The 17,199-nt window shown below is 44.1% G+C and overlaps 1 protein-coding gene across 1 annotated transcript in view; it reads right to left on the bottom strand.

Annotated features, from left to right (window-relative positions):
- Positions 1 to 4,902: 4,902 nt before the first annotated feature.
- The window catches only part of LOC126301277 (uncharacterized), a 78,904-nt gene continuing 66,607 nt past the window's right edge, over positions 4,903 to 17,199 (bottom strand). The window contains exon 3 of the mRNA XM_049991705.1: positions 4,903 to 5,798. Coding sequence (XP_049847662.1) covers positions 5,487 to 5,798 — 312 coding nt within the window. The 3' untranslated portion in view covers positions 4,903 to 5,486. The remainder of the gene's footprint in view (positions 5,799 to 17,199) is intronic.

The following is a 17,199-nucleotide window of genomic DNA, read 5'->3' on the forward strand; positions in this document are numbered from 1 at the left end:
TCTCCGGATCTGTCCCCCATTGAGCATGTTTGGGACTGGATGAAGCGTCGTCTCACGCGGTCTGCACGTCCAGCACGAACGCTGGTCCAACTGAGGCGCCAGGTGGAAATGGCATGGCAAGCCGTTCCACAGGACTACATCCAGCATCTCTACGATCGTCTCCATGGGAGCATAGCAGCCTGCATTGCTGCGAAAGGTGGATATACACTGTACTAGTGCCGACATTGTGCATGCTCTGTTGCCTGTGTCTATGTGCCTGTGGTTCTGTCAGTGTGATCATGTGATGTATCTGACCCCAGGAATGTGTCAATAAAGTTTCCCCTTCCTGGGACAATGAATTCACGGTGTTCTTATTACAATTTCCAGGAGTGTCTTTTTCTAGTGTAGCACATGGTGCATTATTTCTTCCCCGCGGAATTGGAGGCTGTTGAGGTGCTGCATTACTGAAAAACTTGTATAAATCAGGTACTCATGGTTTCGTAGGATGCTGCCAGCTGCGGCCTCATACATGAGTGTAAGATAGAGCAGGGGTATAATCCTTTGGTGTGTAAATGTGCCAATAAGACATCATTCAGTTAACAGTCATTTATTTCCGATAATTTTATAATGACTGTGTCTTCTTCCCAGTACTGCATAGCGGCGACCGTTCCACACCCCACTGGATGGAGGCGGAGGGTAGTGCGTCTGAGCCCAGTGAGGAACCGGATAGTGTGGCCTCTGATGTAGTCTGAGGTCAGTGCTGCAGATTTGTCGTAGAAGCATACAATAGTCGGCATGTCTACGCAACCTGACTTGGCTGTGGACATCTGTCGGTGCCTCGGTGTTTTCACTGAGTGTAGCTACGCCCATCCCCGGAAATCTACATGCCGCCATAGTCGGTTGCCGTGATGGCATCTAGGTAGATGACCCAACACTTTCATAGAGAACAACTCGAGAGATGGTCCCAGCCTACAGCCGGTAAGGCACTATTTTTGCTGTCCAGGAGTGATGGCACAGCCACCCTGCTCCCAAGCTGAATACCGCACAGATGGGCAGACTGGCTCTTCATTCACGAAAGGTCGGCCTTGCCTTTATCTTTGGGTAATCATAGGTGTGTCATGCAGGAATGTAGCTCGCAGAGTTCCCTCCAAAACTGGACGGCTTCTGACTCGCAGCAGTAGACTTCAAACAGGCGGCGGCTGGTAACACTTCATCGTATTCGTCGGGTCATGCTACTAGTACAGATGCCCTTCGAGCGGCATCAGCGATGCTGATGGAGAGGCCACAATTTGGGAATGAGTGGAAGGAAGGCTAAGGTTTCACTGCAGTTGATAGCTTGATTGATGCCCCCGTAGTGGTGACCAAATATGCTCCCCTTTTCAGAACTTGTCAGCCCCATTGGCTAGCCTAATGTTTAATTTCAGAAAGTGCCTTTATACGAAGTTTTCAGCCGGAAGGCGTTCTTGATTCACCACTGGGTGTACGTAGTCCCATTACAGAAGATCACTGTGTCTGCTGTGCACTGTTGTCTAAATACTCACATGTTCCTGACATTCTGTCTAGTACAGTCCGAGACACTAAATTCCCTGCTTATTTGTACTTTGGCTCTTCTGGCTGTTGAAATCAGTTACGCTATCACTGTGGACGCGATGGGCACGCTCCATTTAGCATCGTGCTAGTCGGTTTCAAGATCATTTTATCCATCACTTGATTACTATTCGGCTGTGCAACAGTTTGCTCTTTGTACCACGAGTAACGTAGCCTCAAATGAGCTTACGATGGAAATGCCGGTATTAAAGCTAAAGTGTCGAATAATGTGACATCAGTGTATATTACAACAGTGCAACGTGAGTGCATGATCAATATATCAAAAAATTATTAGAGGGTGCTGTTTAGGGAGTCAATAATATTGATATATTTTTCTACTGTTGAAAATGATGCATTACTTCCCTCCCTCCTCCTAGAAAATGGTGCTTTTTCAGGTTTATTTTTGTTCATCCTCTGATCAGGCATAGGACGAAATGTCAGCTTCCTGCTTAGCATGCCACTTGCATTTTGTACAGTTGCAAAACAATTCAGTGGTTCAATTAGCATTATTACAGTTAATTTGAGGGCTAACAGTCACGTTTTAAACATCAAGAGTGAAACGTCCCCTTAGAAAAATTATACAAGACTGTGCTTAAACTGGCACACAACAAATTTTAGCGCAACGCAATCTGACTTTCAAAAATCCCTACAAAAGAATGGCCTTGACTCACTATAACCTATAACTTTCACAAATCACTTACCTCACCAAAAATCTTCGTTACTCGAACTACTGCAATACAGCGAGTACCACTACTGCCAGCTAAATAAAAGATTCAAACTACGGAAGGCACTAACTACTGATAGGTATAGTTGGCGAATGAAATAATAGAGAACAAACACTGTATTTACCCTAATAGTCATAATATATATAGCAGTTCGTGACATCCAGTCTTACAAATTTCAAAACTCCGCCATCTCTCTTCCCACGTCCACCACTGCTGGCGGCTCACCTCCAACGGCGCAACGCTACGCGCTGTCCACATCCAGCTGCCGCAGCCCAACACTACAATGGCAGACAACATTGCAAACCAGCCACAGACTGCACACGGCACAGCCAGTGATTTTTATACAGAGCGCTACGTGGCGGCGGCGTTACCAATAAAAAAACCTAAACAGCCTACTTACAAGAGTAATTCATACATTAACTGCATTATTCTAGTAGCTGACAGTAATTCAGACACACACAATTTAGAGATAAAATAACACAGAGGGCACTTAATCAGTCATGTTTTAGGGATCGATGTTGACGTGTTTTGTGTGTGCGCGCGCGTGTGTGTGTGTGTGTGTGTGTGTGTGTGTGTGTGTGTGTGAGGAAACAAGATTGTGATGCTTGACTAAACATTGCATTTTTGTTTTTAGCGTATTTTTGCAGATATTTTAGATGTGGAAATAACACTGTGGCACATGACAAGCATCGTGTATTTCAATAAACAATTCAGATGTGAAAATATTTAATTTTGAGGGCCATTGTCCCTTCATTTTAGGCGAAGCTTAATTAATTTTTTGTAATGTGGATGCGCTTATGAGATAACAGATCCAGTATCTGACATAAACATGTTTCTTAAACAATAGAGGGGTAAAAAAACTGCATTGTCACATATCTTTGAACCAGGTACAAAACATTCAGATACTTGTGAACATGTCAGCTACATTGTGATTGGATGTTCATTTTAATAGGTCATAAAATATTGGGCTGTGACTGTTTCGTTTTAATAGTGAGTAAAATACTAGGCTACAATTGAAGGAGAGGAAGGGGGGATGGTAGGGAAGGCAGGGAGAAAGAGGAGGAGCTGGGGAGAAGTGCGATGACATCATAGAAAGTGGGTGAGGCTTGTCACATGATGACGATGATGATAATGATGGTGATGATGTCGTAGGTAAAAGGGGGTGTGGCTTTTAATGTGAAGCGTTTGCCTCCAGCACGTATCACTCTTCAAGGTGAATGGTGTGCAAAGTGTGCCAGATAGTTGGTAGCTGTACTACATAAATAGTACCACAAAAATTGTTAATTGTAATTTCCAAATAATGTTTCCAATTTAAAACTAATATTTCTGATACCTCTACTCTTCTTCTTCTTGTTCTTTTTCCTGACATTATCTCATGTCTTTACAGGGTCCACGAGTTAATCTGTAATTATCAATGTTAGTGATAGAGGGTCACAAATGCCATTCCTGTCGCCATACCTTCCGTCCAGTGACGGAGTCTGTGTACCCTGAAGGTCTGCATCTAGTGTTATCCTGTGTGAAAGTGTGAGAACGTTTTTCAATTGTTGGCATATCATGTAATTGAGGCAGGATGTGCGTACCAGCGCGGTATTCACTTAGTCGAATGTGCGAAACCAGCACACTAGCTCCCGTCGTCAATCCGTCAAGCACATTCTCAGGACTGACGTGCATTCCCATATCCTGGACGCGACGCGTTGACATATTTGGTTATCTGGATGGATCTTCCTGATATCACTATTAATGTTAAGATGAAAGTAAACAACAATAATACTTTCATTACTTGTAAGTAAAGTTTTCATTTCTTAACAAAACCTGTGTATAAATCTACAATGACTGATCTTTCATTAAAATGAATAACAGTAGTTTCTTATTTCATGTTGTCGCTTAGCATCGCTACTACCCAGCGATCTATTTGAATACCGATATATCGATACTTAAAAAGATTTCGCCGTCGTCGCTATTTTTCACGTTGCTGGAGAGTTTTTAAGTGAGTCAAAGCGTTATGAAAATAGTTGTTTTAAAGGCTGTTAACCTAAGCTGTTTCTAATCCAATCTATTGAAAGACATTTAAAACGAGTAAACCAAATTTTGTTTGAAGGATCTAGTGTCATTTCTTGTTGACTGGAAGGACTTCTCTTATTTACAACAGCAGGTTAGTATACCATCTAAAGTCAATGTTTTACCTGTAAGTACGGTGCAACGTTTACACTACATCTTGTTTAACACTTTGGTTCGCGTGAGATGGCGTAGCAGTAAGAAAGACACCAGACTTACGTTCAGGAGAAATAGCGTTTATAGTCGAGGCTGACCATTGTGAATTATTTGTCGTGGTTTGCACAAATATTTTAAGCCTAAGGTGGGGATGGTTTCTCTGGAAAGGCTGGAGCATATGTGCTTCCCTTCACTGGCCCAGTCCAACTCTGTGTTCTGTCTCTAATGATCTTTTCGCCGGCGGCACTTAACACGCTAATCTTCCATCCTTATTTCGAGGCGTTGTATGTTTCTGATGGAAACAAATCAGTAAGTCAATACATTCGCGTGCCTTTATTAGCTAATGTCGCATATGCTTACCAAGCAGTTTTAATTTGTATATACATATAACATGTGGTGTTCATCCACAATCATCTTTTGGACATTTATGTAAAGAACTACGATTTTTACTTATGAAATTTCGTGTAAATGGCCCATCGAAAATCAAATGAATAACGTCAACAATTACAAGAGTAATTTTTTTACAAATCGAATTACCTTGAAAGTTGATAATGGTTCGAAAATGTATGATAAAATGTATGATAAAAATGTATGATAAAAATTTTATGTCTGCTGCCAGTACACACTAAATAAGAAGATATTACGTTAGGATACAAAAGGAAAGTGTTTCGTTTCGACAGTTCTTCGTAATACATTATCTTTATTTGGTAATATCTATCGTACAAAATGTGAAAGATAGCATAAACATTGGCGTTTGCTAAACAGTGGTTTATAATGGCGACTTTATTTATTTGTAAATGGGCAGTGCGTACTATCTACATAAATGAGTTATGTTGCTGGACACTAAAGTGAATCATTTTAAATAATTACGATACGTAGAGCAAATGATGTATGGGACAGGAAACAAATTACTCTGTGAGGTTTGAGATCAGTATCCTGATGAAAGTAAGATGCTGTTGAACGCTACGCCTCCCGTGCCCGCCGTCAGAACAGCCTGTAGATGGGCCTGAGGGCGCGGTAGAAGGAGCGCAGGTAGCGGTCGGCGTTGAAGTACCGGGACCCACCGCCGCCGCCGTGGTCGCCCAGCAGGCCGCCGAGGAGGCCGCCGTGGAACAGGCCTCCGCTCCCCGTGTCGCAATCGTCGTTGCTGGCGGCGGGGTCGCCGTAGTCCCCCGGGCCCTCGTCCACGTCGTCCCCGTCGTCGCCGCCGCCGCCTCCGTCACCGTGACCGCCGCCCCCGTAGCCGCCTCCGCCGCTGTTCACGTTGTTGTACACCACCACGAACGTGCGGCCCTCCTGCAAACAAGCAGGCAGCTTGTTCCAGAAGCACCGAAATTATTATCATTTCCACGGATACTGGATGAGGAACGCTGTAGTCCGATCTGAAGTACGAGGGACGTTCAACAAGTAATGCGAAACATATTTTTTCTGAAAGCGGGTTGGTTTTCACAGCATCCAAATATACCATATTAGTCCCTACTCTTTCGGCTATAAAACCCTGTTTTTAACCATAATCTCTGTTCTCTGGGACGGCCTTATGCCACCTTACTGGGGGGACCTTTATGCCCGCATGGTACCATTCTAGTGATTGACGTCAGAGCCTACATCTTGCTGCATCAATAATCTTCCCATCGTCCACGTTCTGCTTCCCGTGGAGTGCATCCTTCACTGGACCAAACAGATAGGATCAGAAGGTGCGATATCTGCGCTGTAGCAAGGATGAAGAAGAACAGCCCAGTGAATTTTTGTGAGCTCCTCTCGAGTAAGCATTTTGGAGGCTACGTATAGCGCTGCCTCCTATCGGAACATTGGGAAACTATAGGATGTGAAGCGAGTATATTGCACGATGTCCCACAAAAAAAATTCGCAATTTTTCAACCGAAAATGTCCGAAAAAATGTGTTGCATTACTTAATGAAGGCCCCTCGTAGTTGGCATTTGACAGCTGGAGGACTGGGAAGCTCCTGCAACCAGTGCATCACTGAGAGATTGGTACTGTCAGCTCCTACCTAGGGTGTTGCCATTTGGCTGTATACAAAGTCTTACACTTACCACGTCAAGTATGAAACTTTCCCGGACGCAAAAATTTCGCCTTTTTTTTAAGAAAAAAAGTAATTCCGGCCCTAACTGAAATTAAGTAAAGGTTTTTAACATGAAATTTACTGGCAGATTAAAACTTTGTGCCGGACCGTGATTCGAACTCGGGACCTTTGCAAAAGGCAAAGGTTCTGAGTTCTAGTCTCTGCCCGGCACACAATTTTAATTTGCCAGGAAGTTTCATATCAGCGCACACTCCGCTTCTGTGTGAAAATTTCATTCAGGCTTTTAACATACTTGGAACATTATAGAGATATACACCATACCCGAACTTGAAAATTTTTACGGTATTTCCTGTAGGAGCTAGACACTTTATATTTCGTTGACAAAATTCCAAAGAACGCCGTTTTCCGAAGCATATGCATAGCAAACGTAATGCAACGCACTACTTTACAAAATCCATGGCCGAGCAGGATAATTCAGTAATCAACGAAATGAGAAATCACGCAGTTCCATAGCTTTCGACACATGGCGTGATACGTTTGAAGCTGTTTTCAAGACCGTAAAATACCATTCGTTAAAAAAAAATTAACCTACCCCTTGCCCTAATTAAAGTGTTGAGCAAACTTTCACCGTTCTTAAAGATGTTATTGAGATCTAAGCTAAACATTAATTTCAGACTTTTACGAGATTTTTGTAGGAGACAGGAGTTGAATTATGACGGCGAAGAGTAGAGCGCTCTAGTGGCTGGCTGCAGGCAGTACTTGTCGCGACAACGTCTTCCACGTTAAAGTAACAATTTCGTCGGCACTTTTTGCCATTGGGACATTACACTGATAAGGCAAAACATTATGACCACTACTCACCGCCAGCCGGGGTGGCCGAGCGATTGTAGGCTCTACAGTCCGGAATCGCGCGACCGCTACGGTCGCAGGTTCGGATCCTGCCTCGAGCATGGATGTTTGTGATGCCCTTAGGTTAGTTAGGTTTAAGTAGTTCTAAGTTCTATGGGACTGATGACCTCAGAAGTTAAGTCCGATAGTGCTCAGAGCAACTACTCACCGCAAGGATGAATACCTACTGGTGGTGTTGCCGGCACGTGATGTAGTAAGGAAGGAATGTTAGCGGAAGAGAGACGAATGGGCAGTCAATATAGAAAAGATACGGCTCGCAAATGCGGAAATCCATTGATATAAGCGGTTTTGAAAGAGGGCACATTGTTGTGACTCTGCTGCTGGAAATGAGAATCTCTGAAACGGCGAAGCTGGCCGCGTACTACTGTCGTAACCACATGTGGAAAGTGGTTGAGGGATGATGAAATACCGAGTAGGCTGTATGGTATTTGAAGACAACGTCTCATCACAAAGCATAGAGGTCGGAGGATTCCCACTGTATAATCCAGGACATGTAGAAGTCTGTGGCAGATCTGACGGCAGAGTACAAAGCTTGTGCAGGCACAGATGTTCTGGAGGACACCGTTCAAAGGCCATTATTGAAGATGGAGCTACACATCACACGACCCGAGGCCCACGAGAAAGACAGGCCGCGTCGCGTACGTCACGAAGGTAGTCCTGAACTCACTCGCTCAGCTCAGCAGACAAAATGCGTTTCTAAACCTGTTAACTCGCAACTGGGTATGTAAATACTAACGTGAATTGCATCTTCCACTGGAACCTGCTATTATGAAGTCTTACTGATTAACAGCACTACAACAAAATTTAATTTTAGACCAACACTCGATATAAACGGTATAACGGCTTGTTTATAGCATTTCATCTTTTCTGCTTAACTGAACTCATTACATGCTGGAAGTGGTGCCTTATTCCAACTGATAATCATCTTTAGCATGATTTTATTTTATTATACGCCAGTACATCCGTAACAAATTAAAAGTAGGCCCATGGACTTCACATCATTATAGGACTAATAACAGCAAGATTCCATAATAGCGGATTCCAGCAGAAGATTCAGTTTTCGTTTGTACGGACATCCCTAGTTACGAGTCAACAGGTGTAGAAACGCATTTTGTCTGCTGATTTGAGCGAGCGAGCGGAAGCAGGACTACCTTCGTGACGTACGCGCCGCGGCCTGTCTTTCTCGTAGGCCTCGCACGACCCCTAGGTGTTTCTGCGTTGAACCGACGATATCGTCAGGTATGACTGCAGCGGGCACAGCTTCACTGAGTTTTCACAACAGATCAATAGGAACGTGTCGCCTGTCGAATGAATCGCATTTCTTATTCGTCAGGTCAATGGTTAGGTCCTTACACGTCGTCATCCAGGCAAATGGCTGCACGAAACAAGCACCGCGCCACAGATGCGGACAGGTGAGAACAGAATTACGCTATGGGGTTCATTGAGTTGGGCTTCCATGGGATCTGCGGTGGTAATAGAAGGCATCATGACAGCGGTTAACTATGTGGGCATTGTTGCGGATCGCTTGTATAGCTTGATACTCCAAGCCTCCCCATACTGCGATGACATCTTCCAGCAGGATAACAGTCCGTGTTACAATGTCAGAATCGTGGTACAGTGGTTCGAAGGGCATTATAGCGAACTCATATTGATGTCTTGGCCAGCAAATGTACTTGATCTGTACCCGTTTGAACACGTATGGGGCTCCAGCTGCGTGCCCGTAAACCATCATTACGTAATTTGTGGGAACTGCTTAACCTGCACGTAGACATCTGGTGCCACATACTTCTGGAATGCTGTCAAGGACTTGTAGAATCTATGCTAAGCAGTATCTCTGCTGTATTGTGTTTGAACAGTGGAACAACACGCTATTAAGCCGGTGGTCATAACGTTTTTCTTCATCGGTGTATAGTAATGTTCTTCGGCTTCCTTCACAATTGGCTATTCGCACGAAATAACTTAATGAGACTATCCGGAGTTATACGTACTTGGTGATTAAATGATATTTCACGAGGCGAAGGGCAAACGTTAACAGGTGATACTATGAACGATTTTAATGGCTATTCGGAAAATAAGATCCGATCGGTCGCGAAATGAAACCATTCCGAAAATCTCAAATGTTTTATTTGTAACAGTTAGCTACACCTTCCATCTACTTCTCTACATAATCGTCGCTCCGACATAGGCTTTTGTCGTAGCTTTCCAATATCATCGTCATATTAGGCAGCCGCTTGTGCTTTCCGGCAGTTCTCTACACTGGTCTACAGCTCATTCAAATGGCTCTGACCACTATGGAACTCAAATACTGAGGTCATAAGTCCCCTAGAACTTAGAACTACTTAAACTTAACTAACCTAAGGACATCACACACAACCATGCCCGAGGCAGGATTCGAACCTTCGATCGTAGTGGTTGCGCGGTTCCAGACTGTAGCGCCTAGAACCACTCGGCCACCCAGCCCAGCTGCAGCTCATTGTCTGTGCATAAACTATGTCTTCATGGCCAGCGGTTCAGGTGTGTAAAGATGAAACTCAGTGAGACCCAATTACGAGCTGTATTATTGGTGATCAAACACTCCCCATCAAAATCGCGCCAGGAGCTTATTCATTGCCCCTGCAGAGATCGTCCGAGACTTCTGATGAAGAAGGAAACTCATGAGAGTTATATTACGTGGGCTGCATGACATTTTTCCGAGCTCACTGTGCGCTCAGAACTCAAAAGAGCGACGTGACGCGATCGACAGGCATGCTAGAGACGCTGTCCAACACTTCTGCGCAAATCTACATGGGACTTTCACTGAGGTTCCCGTTTCTCGCCAGATCGGACGTTATTTTCGGAATACCTCTCGTATTATCAGCACACGGTTCGCCGTCAACGGCAGCTGAGATACAGCTATTTGAATTTTCGGGAATGGGAATTATGTGAAGCAAACTAAGTCATAATGGCGAGTCAAGTCGAAAGGCGGTCTAGTTTTGATCTAAGCTGTCCGTCCGCTTAAGTATTCTATAAGGCAGGTATCAACACAGGGGCAAAGACATAGCCATTTTCGAGTCGGCGCCGTCAAATCACTTCTACGCGAGGCTCTAGGGATGGGTATGTTAGACGCGCCCTGTAGCGCACCGGCTCTAGCAATGTGTGACCTCTGAAAAGAGGCTTTAAGGTCCCGGAGTTTCTGTCTGTACATTAACTTCATCATGTGCCATATCAGTTCCAGTATAAAGGAGCCAGGATTATTATCCTAGACTACCCTGTCAGAATTCTCTTTTGACTCTACGGGCTGGGACCATTTCGACTGTCTTGTTTCTGTTTTCGGTTGTTCTGCCGATCTACTTCGACACCTCTCTTGCTCCCTGGGCTGTCTCCACTTCTATCACCTCGTGCTACCGCTGTTCCACCGCTTCAGCTTGTGAGTTCCAAAGGTTCGCAGCTCTGCATAAGTCACCAGACGCACGTTTCTGTGTGATGGCCGACATGAAAACCACCTTCAGCAACCGCTAGCGTCCAGTTACATTGTCTCCCTTTAGTCGCCCTGCCGTAGCACCGTGCTGGTGTGACTGCTCTGTTGCAGAGCGCCCACCGCATCGGTCATAATTCAATGGCGACAAATTTCATTCCTGCGTCTGCCCACTTCTGCAGTTTGTCCTCTGACACGACCCACCTTCCGACGTGATGCCCCACTACTCGCAGGCGCGATTCGGTAATAGGGAAAATAACTGTTTACTGCTCCTGCGGTCCGCCTCCCCACCCATCATACATTATTATTATCATTCTCTTAAAATACACTATTGCCCATTAAAATTTCTACACCAAGAAGAAATGCAGATGACAAACGAGTATTCATTGGACAAATATATTATACTAGAACTGACATGCGATTACTTTTTCACGCAGTTTTGGTGCATAGATAGAACAACCACCTCTGGCCGTACTCAGAACAACCAACCACGGTCTTGATACGCCTGGACATTGAGTCAAACAGAGCTTGGATGGCGTGTGCAGGTACAGCTGCCCATTCAGCTCAACACGATACCAGAGTAGTGACTGGCGTATTGTGACGAGCCAGTGCTCGGCCATCATTGACCAGACGTTTTCAATTGGTGAGAGATCTGGAGAATGTGCTGGCCAGGGCAGCAGTCGAACATTTTCTGTATCCAGAAAGGCCCGTACAGGACCTGCAACATGCGGTCGTGCATTATCCTGCTGAAATGTAGGGATTCGCAGGAATCGAATGAATGGTAGAGCCACTGGTCGTAACACATCTGAAATGTAACGTTCACTCTTCAAAGGGCAGTCAAAGCGAACAAGAGGTGACCGAGACGTGTAACCGATGGCATCCCATACCATCACGCCGGTTGATACACCAGTATGGCGATGACGAATACACGCTTCCAATGTGCTTTCACGGCGATGTCGCCAAACACGGATGCGACCATCGTGATGCTGTAAACAGAACCTGGATTAATCCGAAAAAATGACGTTTTGCCATTCGTGCACCCAGGTTCGTCGCTGAGTACACCATCGCAGGCGCTCCTGTCTGTGATGCAGCGTCAAGGGTAACCGCAGCCATGATCTCCGAGCTCATAGTCCATGCTGCTGCAAACGTCGTCGAACTGTTCGTGCTGATGGCTGGATGTTGTGTGATGTCCTTAGGTTAGTTAGCTTTAAGTAGTTCTAAGCTCTAGGGGACTGATGACCATAGATGTTAAGTCACATAGTGCTCAGAGCCATTTGAACCATTCTTTTCTTTTTTTTTTCTTGCAAACGTCCCCATCTGTTGACGCAGGGATCGAGACATGGCTGCACGATCAGTTATAGCCATAGGGATAAGATGCTTGTCATCTAGACTGCTAGTGATACGAGGCCGTTGGGATCCAGCACAGCGTTCCGTATTACCCTCCTGAACCCTCCTATTCCATATTCCGCTAAGTCATTGGATCTCGACCAACGCGAACAGCAATGTTGCGATACGATAAATTGCAATCGCGATAGGCTACAATACGACGTGACGGTACGCATTTCTCCTCCTTACACGAGGCATCATAACAACGTTTCACCAGGCAATGCCGGTCAACTGCTGTTTGTGTATGAGAAATCGGTTGGAAACTTGCCTCATGTCAGCATGTTGTAGGTGTCGCCATCGGCGCCAACCTTGTGCGAATGCTGTGAAAAGCTAATCGTTTGCATATCACAGCATCTACTTCCTGTCGGCTAAATTTCGCGTCTATAGCACGTTATCTTCGTGGTGTAGCAATTTTAATGGCCAGTAGTGTATTTGACTTTTTATTTGTTACATAACTCAGTTTGCAATTCAGTAACATGCTACATGCATCGTTCGAAAAGAATTTGTCCAGGATTTTGAAATATACGGGGTGTTCAAAAAGTCTCTCCACAGTGCCGTATGATTGTTAGTTGCGTGTTCCGTATGATTGTTCGCCTGCCTGGATTTCTTCCCTTCACTTGGACTCTCCCAACATTCCACTGTTCCACTTTATCTCAGCCAGCATCAGTAGTATCGTTGGTGTGTGTCGTTACGTGTTTACGTGCACGTTCAAGTTTAGTTCCTTTGTTCGTTTATTTCGCTTTTGTCACTGTTAAAATGCTACCCATTGAAGAACGTGTATTTTTAGTCGAACAAGTATTCAAATCTGGCGATAAATACAGAGTTTCAGCTCGTCAAACATTTAGTTCAGTTTTCCAGGAGACAACACTCCCACATCGCGATACTGTGCGAGATTTGATTAACAAATTTCGAAGTACGGGTTTAGTGACAGATTCACCGAGAAGTGTTCGTCATAGCGTTTTGTCTGAGGATAAACTACTTGATATTTCCGATAAAATGTCCATGAGTCAGAACAAGTCAGTAAGAAAACCCGCCCTGGAAATCGATGTCAGTGTCGCAACGGCCCACACGGCTGTAAGGAGAAAATAGAACTTTTCCCATAGAAGTGACAGTCGTGCAAGAACTGAAAAATGGAAGAAAGTGCATTATTGTCAATGGTTCAAGCATTTCTTTCAACAAAATGGAAGGGATATTTTTAATGAAAAGCTTTTCACTGATGAGGCGAGGTTTCACTTATCCGGGTACATGAAGTCGCAAAATTCTGTTATGCGGAGTAGTGCATATCCTTTGTGTATTCGTGAGGAACCACTTCATTCTGTGAAAATAGGAGTTTGAATTGCAATTTCTAGACGTCGGGCTGGCCGGAGTGACCGTGCTGTTCTAGGCGCTACAGTCTGAAACCACGAGACCGTTACGGTCGCAAGTTCGAATCCTGCCTCGGGCTTGCATGTGTGTGGTGTCCTTAGGTTAGTTATGTTTAAGTAGTTCTAAGTTCTAGGGGACTGATGATCTCATAAGTTGAGTCCCATAGTGCTCAGAGCCATTTGAACCATTTTTTCTAGACGTCGGATTGTTGGTCTCGGAACAATAAACGCACAACTGCAGTGATATTCTGTACCCATTCATAGGAGAACTTGTGTGAAGTGAAATACTGAACGGTTATTTTCAACAGGATGGTGCGACCGTGCATACAGCTCGGTTTCAATGCCACTGCTTGTTGATGTTTTTGGTGATCGCATAATTTCACAGGGACTTTGGCCTCCACGATCGCCTGACCTAACTCCGTCTGACGTTTACTTCTGGGATGCAGCGAAAGCAAATGTCTATAAAAACCGTTCAATCCACCGGTGAATTGAAAACTGCAATATCCACTTTCTCTGCTTCTGTTACAGATGAAATGTTACACCTAGTGTTTGGAAACATGATTAGACGAATTGAATTGTGTATTCAACTACAGGGCGAGAACTTTCAACACTTAACGTGAAAATTTGCAAGTAAAAGTTAATATTCAGTATATTAATAACTTGTATTTCACTGAGTTTCATTTCGGTATATTCACTGCGACATACGGCACCTGCGGCTAACTATCATACAGCACTGCGGAGAGACTTTTTGAACATCCCGTACCTATGTCATGCAGATGGGTTAAGAATTATGATGGTAACAAACTTTCTTAACGTTGGCATCTTCATAATTTATACCGTATAAAATCGAAATGTGCACTCACGATTAACTATTGCCCACTATACTGAAGTGACAAAAGTCATGGGATATCTAATAATATCGTGGCGAACCTCTTTTCGCGCAGCGTAGTGCAAAAGCTTAACGTGGCATGGACTCAACCAGTCGTCGAAAGTCCCCTGCAGAAATATTGAGCCGTGCTGCCTCTACGGCCTTCCATAATTGCAAAAGTGTTGCCGGTGCATGAAGTTGTACACCACCTTACCTCTCAATTATGTCCCACAAATGTTCTATGGGAATCATGTCGGGCGATCTGAGTGGCCAAATCTTCCACTCGTATGGTGAAGTATGTTCTTCAAATCACTCGCGAACAATCGTGGGCCGCTCGCATGGTGCAGTGCCACCCATACAACTTCCATCGTCCTTTGGAAACATGACGCCTATGAATGGGTGCAAATGGTTTCCAAGTAGCCGAACAAACCAGAGGACCCACTGCATTCGCGTAAAAACAGCCCACACCTTTATAGAGTCACCATCAGCTCGCACAGTGCTTTGTTGACCCCTTAGGTCAATGACTTCATTAGGTCTGCACCATACTTGAACTCTACTATCAGCTCTTACCAACTGCAATCGGGACTCATCTGATCAGACCACAGTTTTCCAGTCGTCTAGGGTACAACAGATATGGATACGAGCCCAGGAGAGGCGCAGCAGACGATGTCGTGCTGTTAGCAAAGGCACTCGCGTCGGCCGTCTACTGCCATAGCCCACAACGCCAAATTTCGACGCACTGTCCTAACGGATACGCTTGGTGTATGTCCCACGTTGACATTGGCGATTATTTCACGCAGTTTTGCTTGTCTATTGGCACTGACAACTCTACACATATGCTCCTGCTCTTGGTCGTTAAGTGAAGGCCGTCAGCCACTGCGTTGTCCGTGGTGAGAGGTTAGGCCAAAAATTTGGTATGCTCGGAACACGTTTGACGCTGTGGATCTCGGAATACTGAATTTCCTAACAATTTTTCAGATGGAATGTCCCATATATCTAGCTCTAACTACCATTCCACTCCGGCCGTTGTGAAGCGCTCGGTTCTAGGCACTTCAGTCCGGAGCCGCGCTGCTGCTACGGTCGCAGGTTCGAATCCAGCCTCGGGCATGGATGTATGTGATATCCTTAGGTTATTTAGGTTCAAATAGTTCCAAGTCTAGGGGACCGATGACCTCAGATGTTAAGTCCCATAGTGCTTAGAGCCATCTGAACCATTTTTTACCATTCCACGTTCAAAACAGCCCACATTCAAAATCTGTTAGTTTCCATCAACCGGCCATAATCACGTCGGAAATCTTTTCACATTAATGAACTAAGTACAAATGACAGCTCCACCACTGCACTGCCACTCTGTACCTTGTGTATGTGATACCACCGCCACCTTTATATGTGCATATCGCCATCTGGTGACTTTTGTCATATCAGAGTATTAGTATTTACCAACCTCTAAGATAGTAAACATAGCTGTGAAGAGTAGACTACAGCTATGCGACCATATAAATTGAAGGAGTGGGGGTGGTGACGTTGTGCCTTGCTGTTCTTTCCACCTACATTCGATAAAGTCAATATTGATGTTATTTTTTATTTTTGGACAATCTTTCCCCTCCTATATAGCCTTTCATCAACTTCCTGTGGTTTGTAGGTTCACGAAAAGTGTCAGATTTATTGTTGGTAGCAGGTATGGTCAGCCTATGTTTGCTGCACTTCATTTGAAAGACTTCACATTATTAAATCAAACCTGAGTGTAGTGAGATGGGGTGAGAGCTTCAGTTAATAATCGTTAGTTTAAGATGTATTTTGAATAGTCAGCTTTTGAACTTATATCATTATGTCTTTAATTTCCCACATTAATCTAACCCTCTCTCTTCATACATTAACAACAGTTACATCTAATATCCACAACGATACGTTTTACGTGTTCCACCCATTCGTTTTGTGATGTAATTCTATCGAATTCTCTGCTCTTTTTGTGAGTCTAAGTTCGAATGTAAGCACTCGATCTGTAGCTAACCGATTCCATTAGACATAAAGCTGTTTGTTTGTCATTTTTCAAATTTTCATGTCATAAAAGTTGGTCTGGCTGTCACATACATAGCAGACTATCTCGGCTAGAAGATAAAATTGTGTGAAACGCTCCGCCTCTTTTTATATTAGCAGTTTTACAATCGGCATTTCACAAGAAAGTGTGGGTCTCATTATTGCTTTGTTTGGCTGTATTGTGATTTGTGTTTTGGATTTTGGCTGTCTTTTTGGAACGTTAAACCCTAATATCCTCCTTTATTTTTGGAAATTACGCCTGTAATTAATAACACTTATTCAAAATCAAAACCAGCTCTCATTAACAGGTAAATAACAGGTTTTTGTGGCGGACGGCTTCCGTGGACTAATCCCACCAAGCCTGGTACTGAGCACATCTCAGGTTTTCCTTTTCTTTCTTTAAAAACGTTTTGGGGATGCTGGGGAGCGTCAGTCAGAGGACATGGCCAAAATACTTAAGTTCAGAAAACTGGTTTTTCTTGAAATTCATGAGCTAATTAATATTAACTAGCTAAAACATCGAAGAAAGTGCATAAGTTTCACAATACTTTCCCTTGACGAAATCCTTCAAATTTGTACTCTACTAATTAAATGGAATTATTTGACATACATAGCAACCAAATTCTGTTCAGATTTTG

This window comes from Schistocerca gregaria, chromosome 1 (assembly GCF_023897955.1).
Source record: "Schistocerca gregaria isolate iqSchGreg1 chromosome 1, iqSchGreg1.2, whole genome shotgun sequence".
Classification (NCBI taxonomy): Eukaryota; Metazoa; Arthropoda; class Insecta; order Orthoptera; family Acrididae; genus Schistocerca; species Schistocerca gregaria.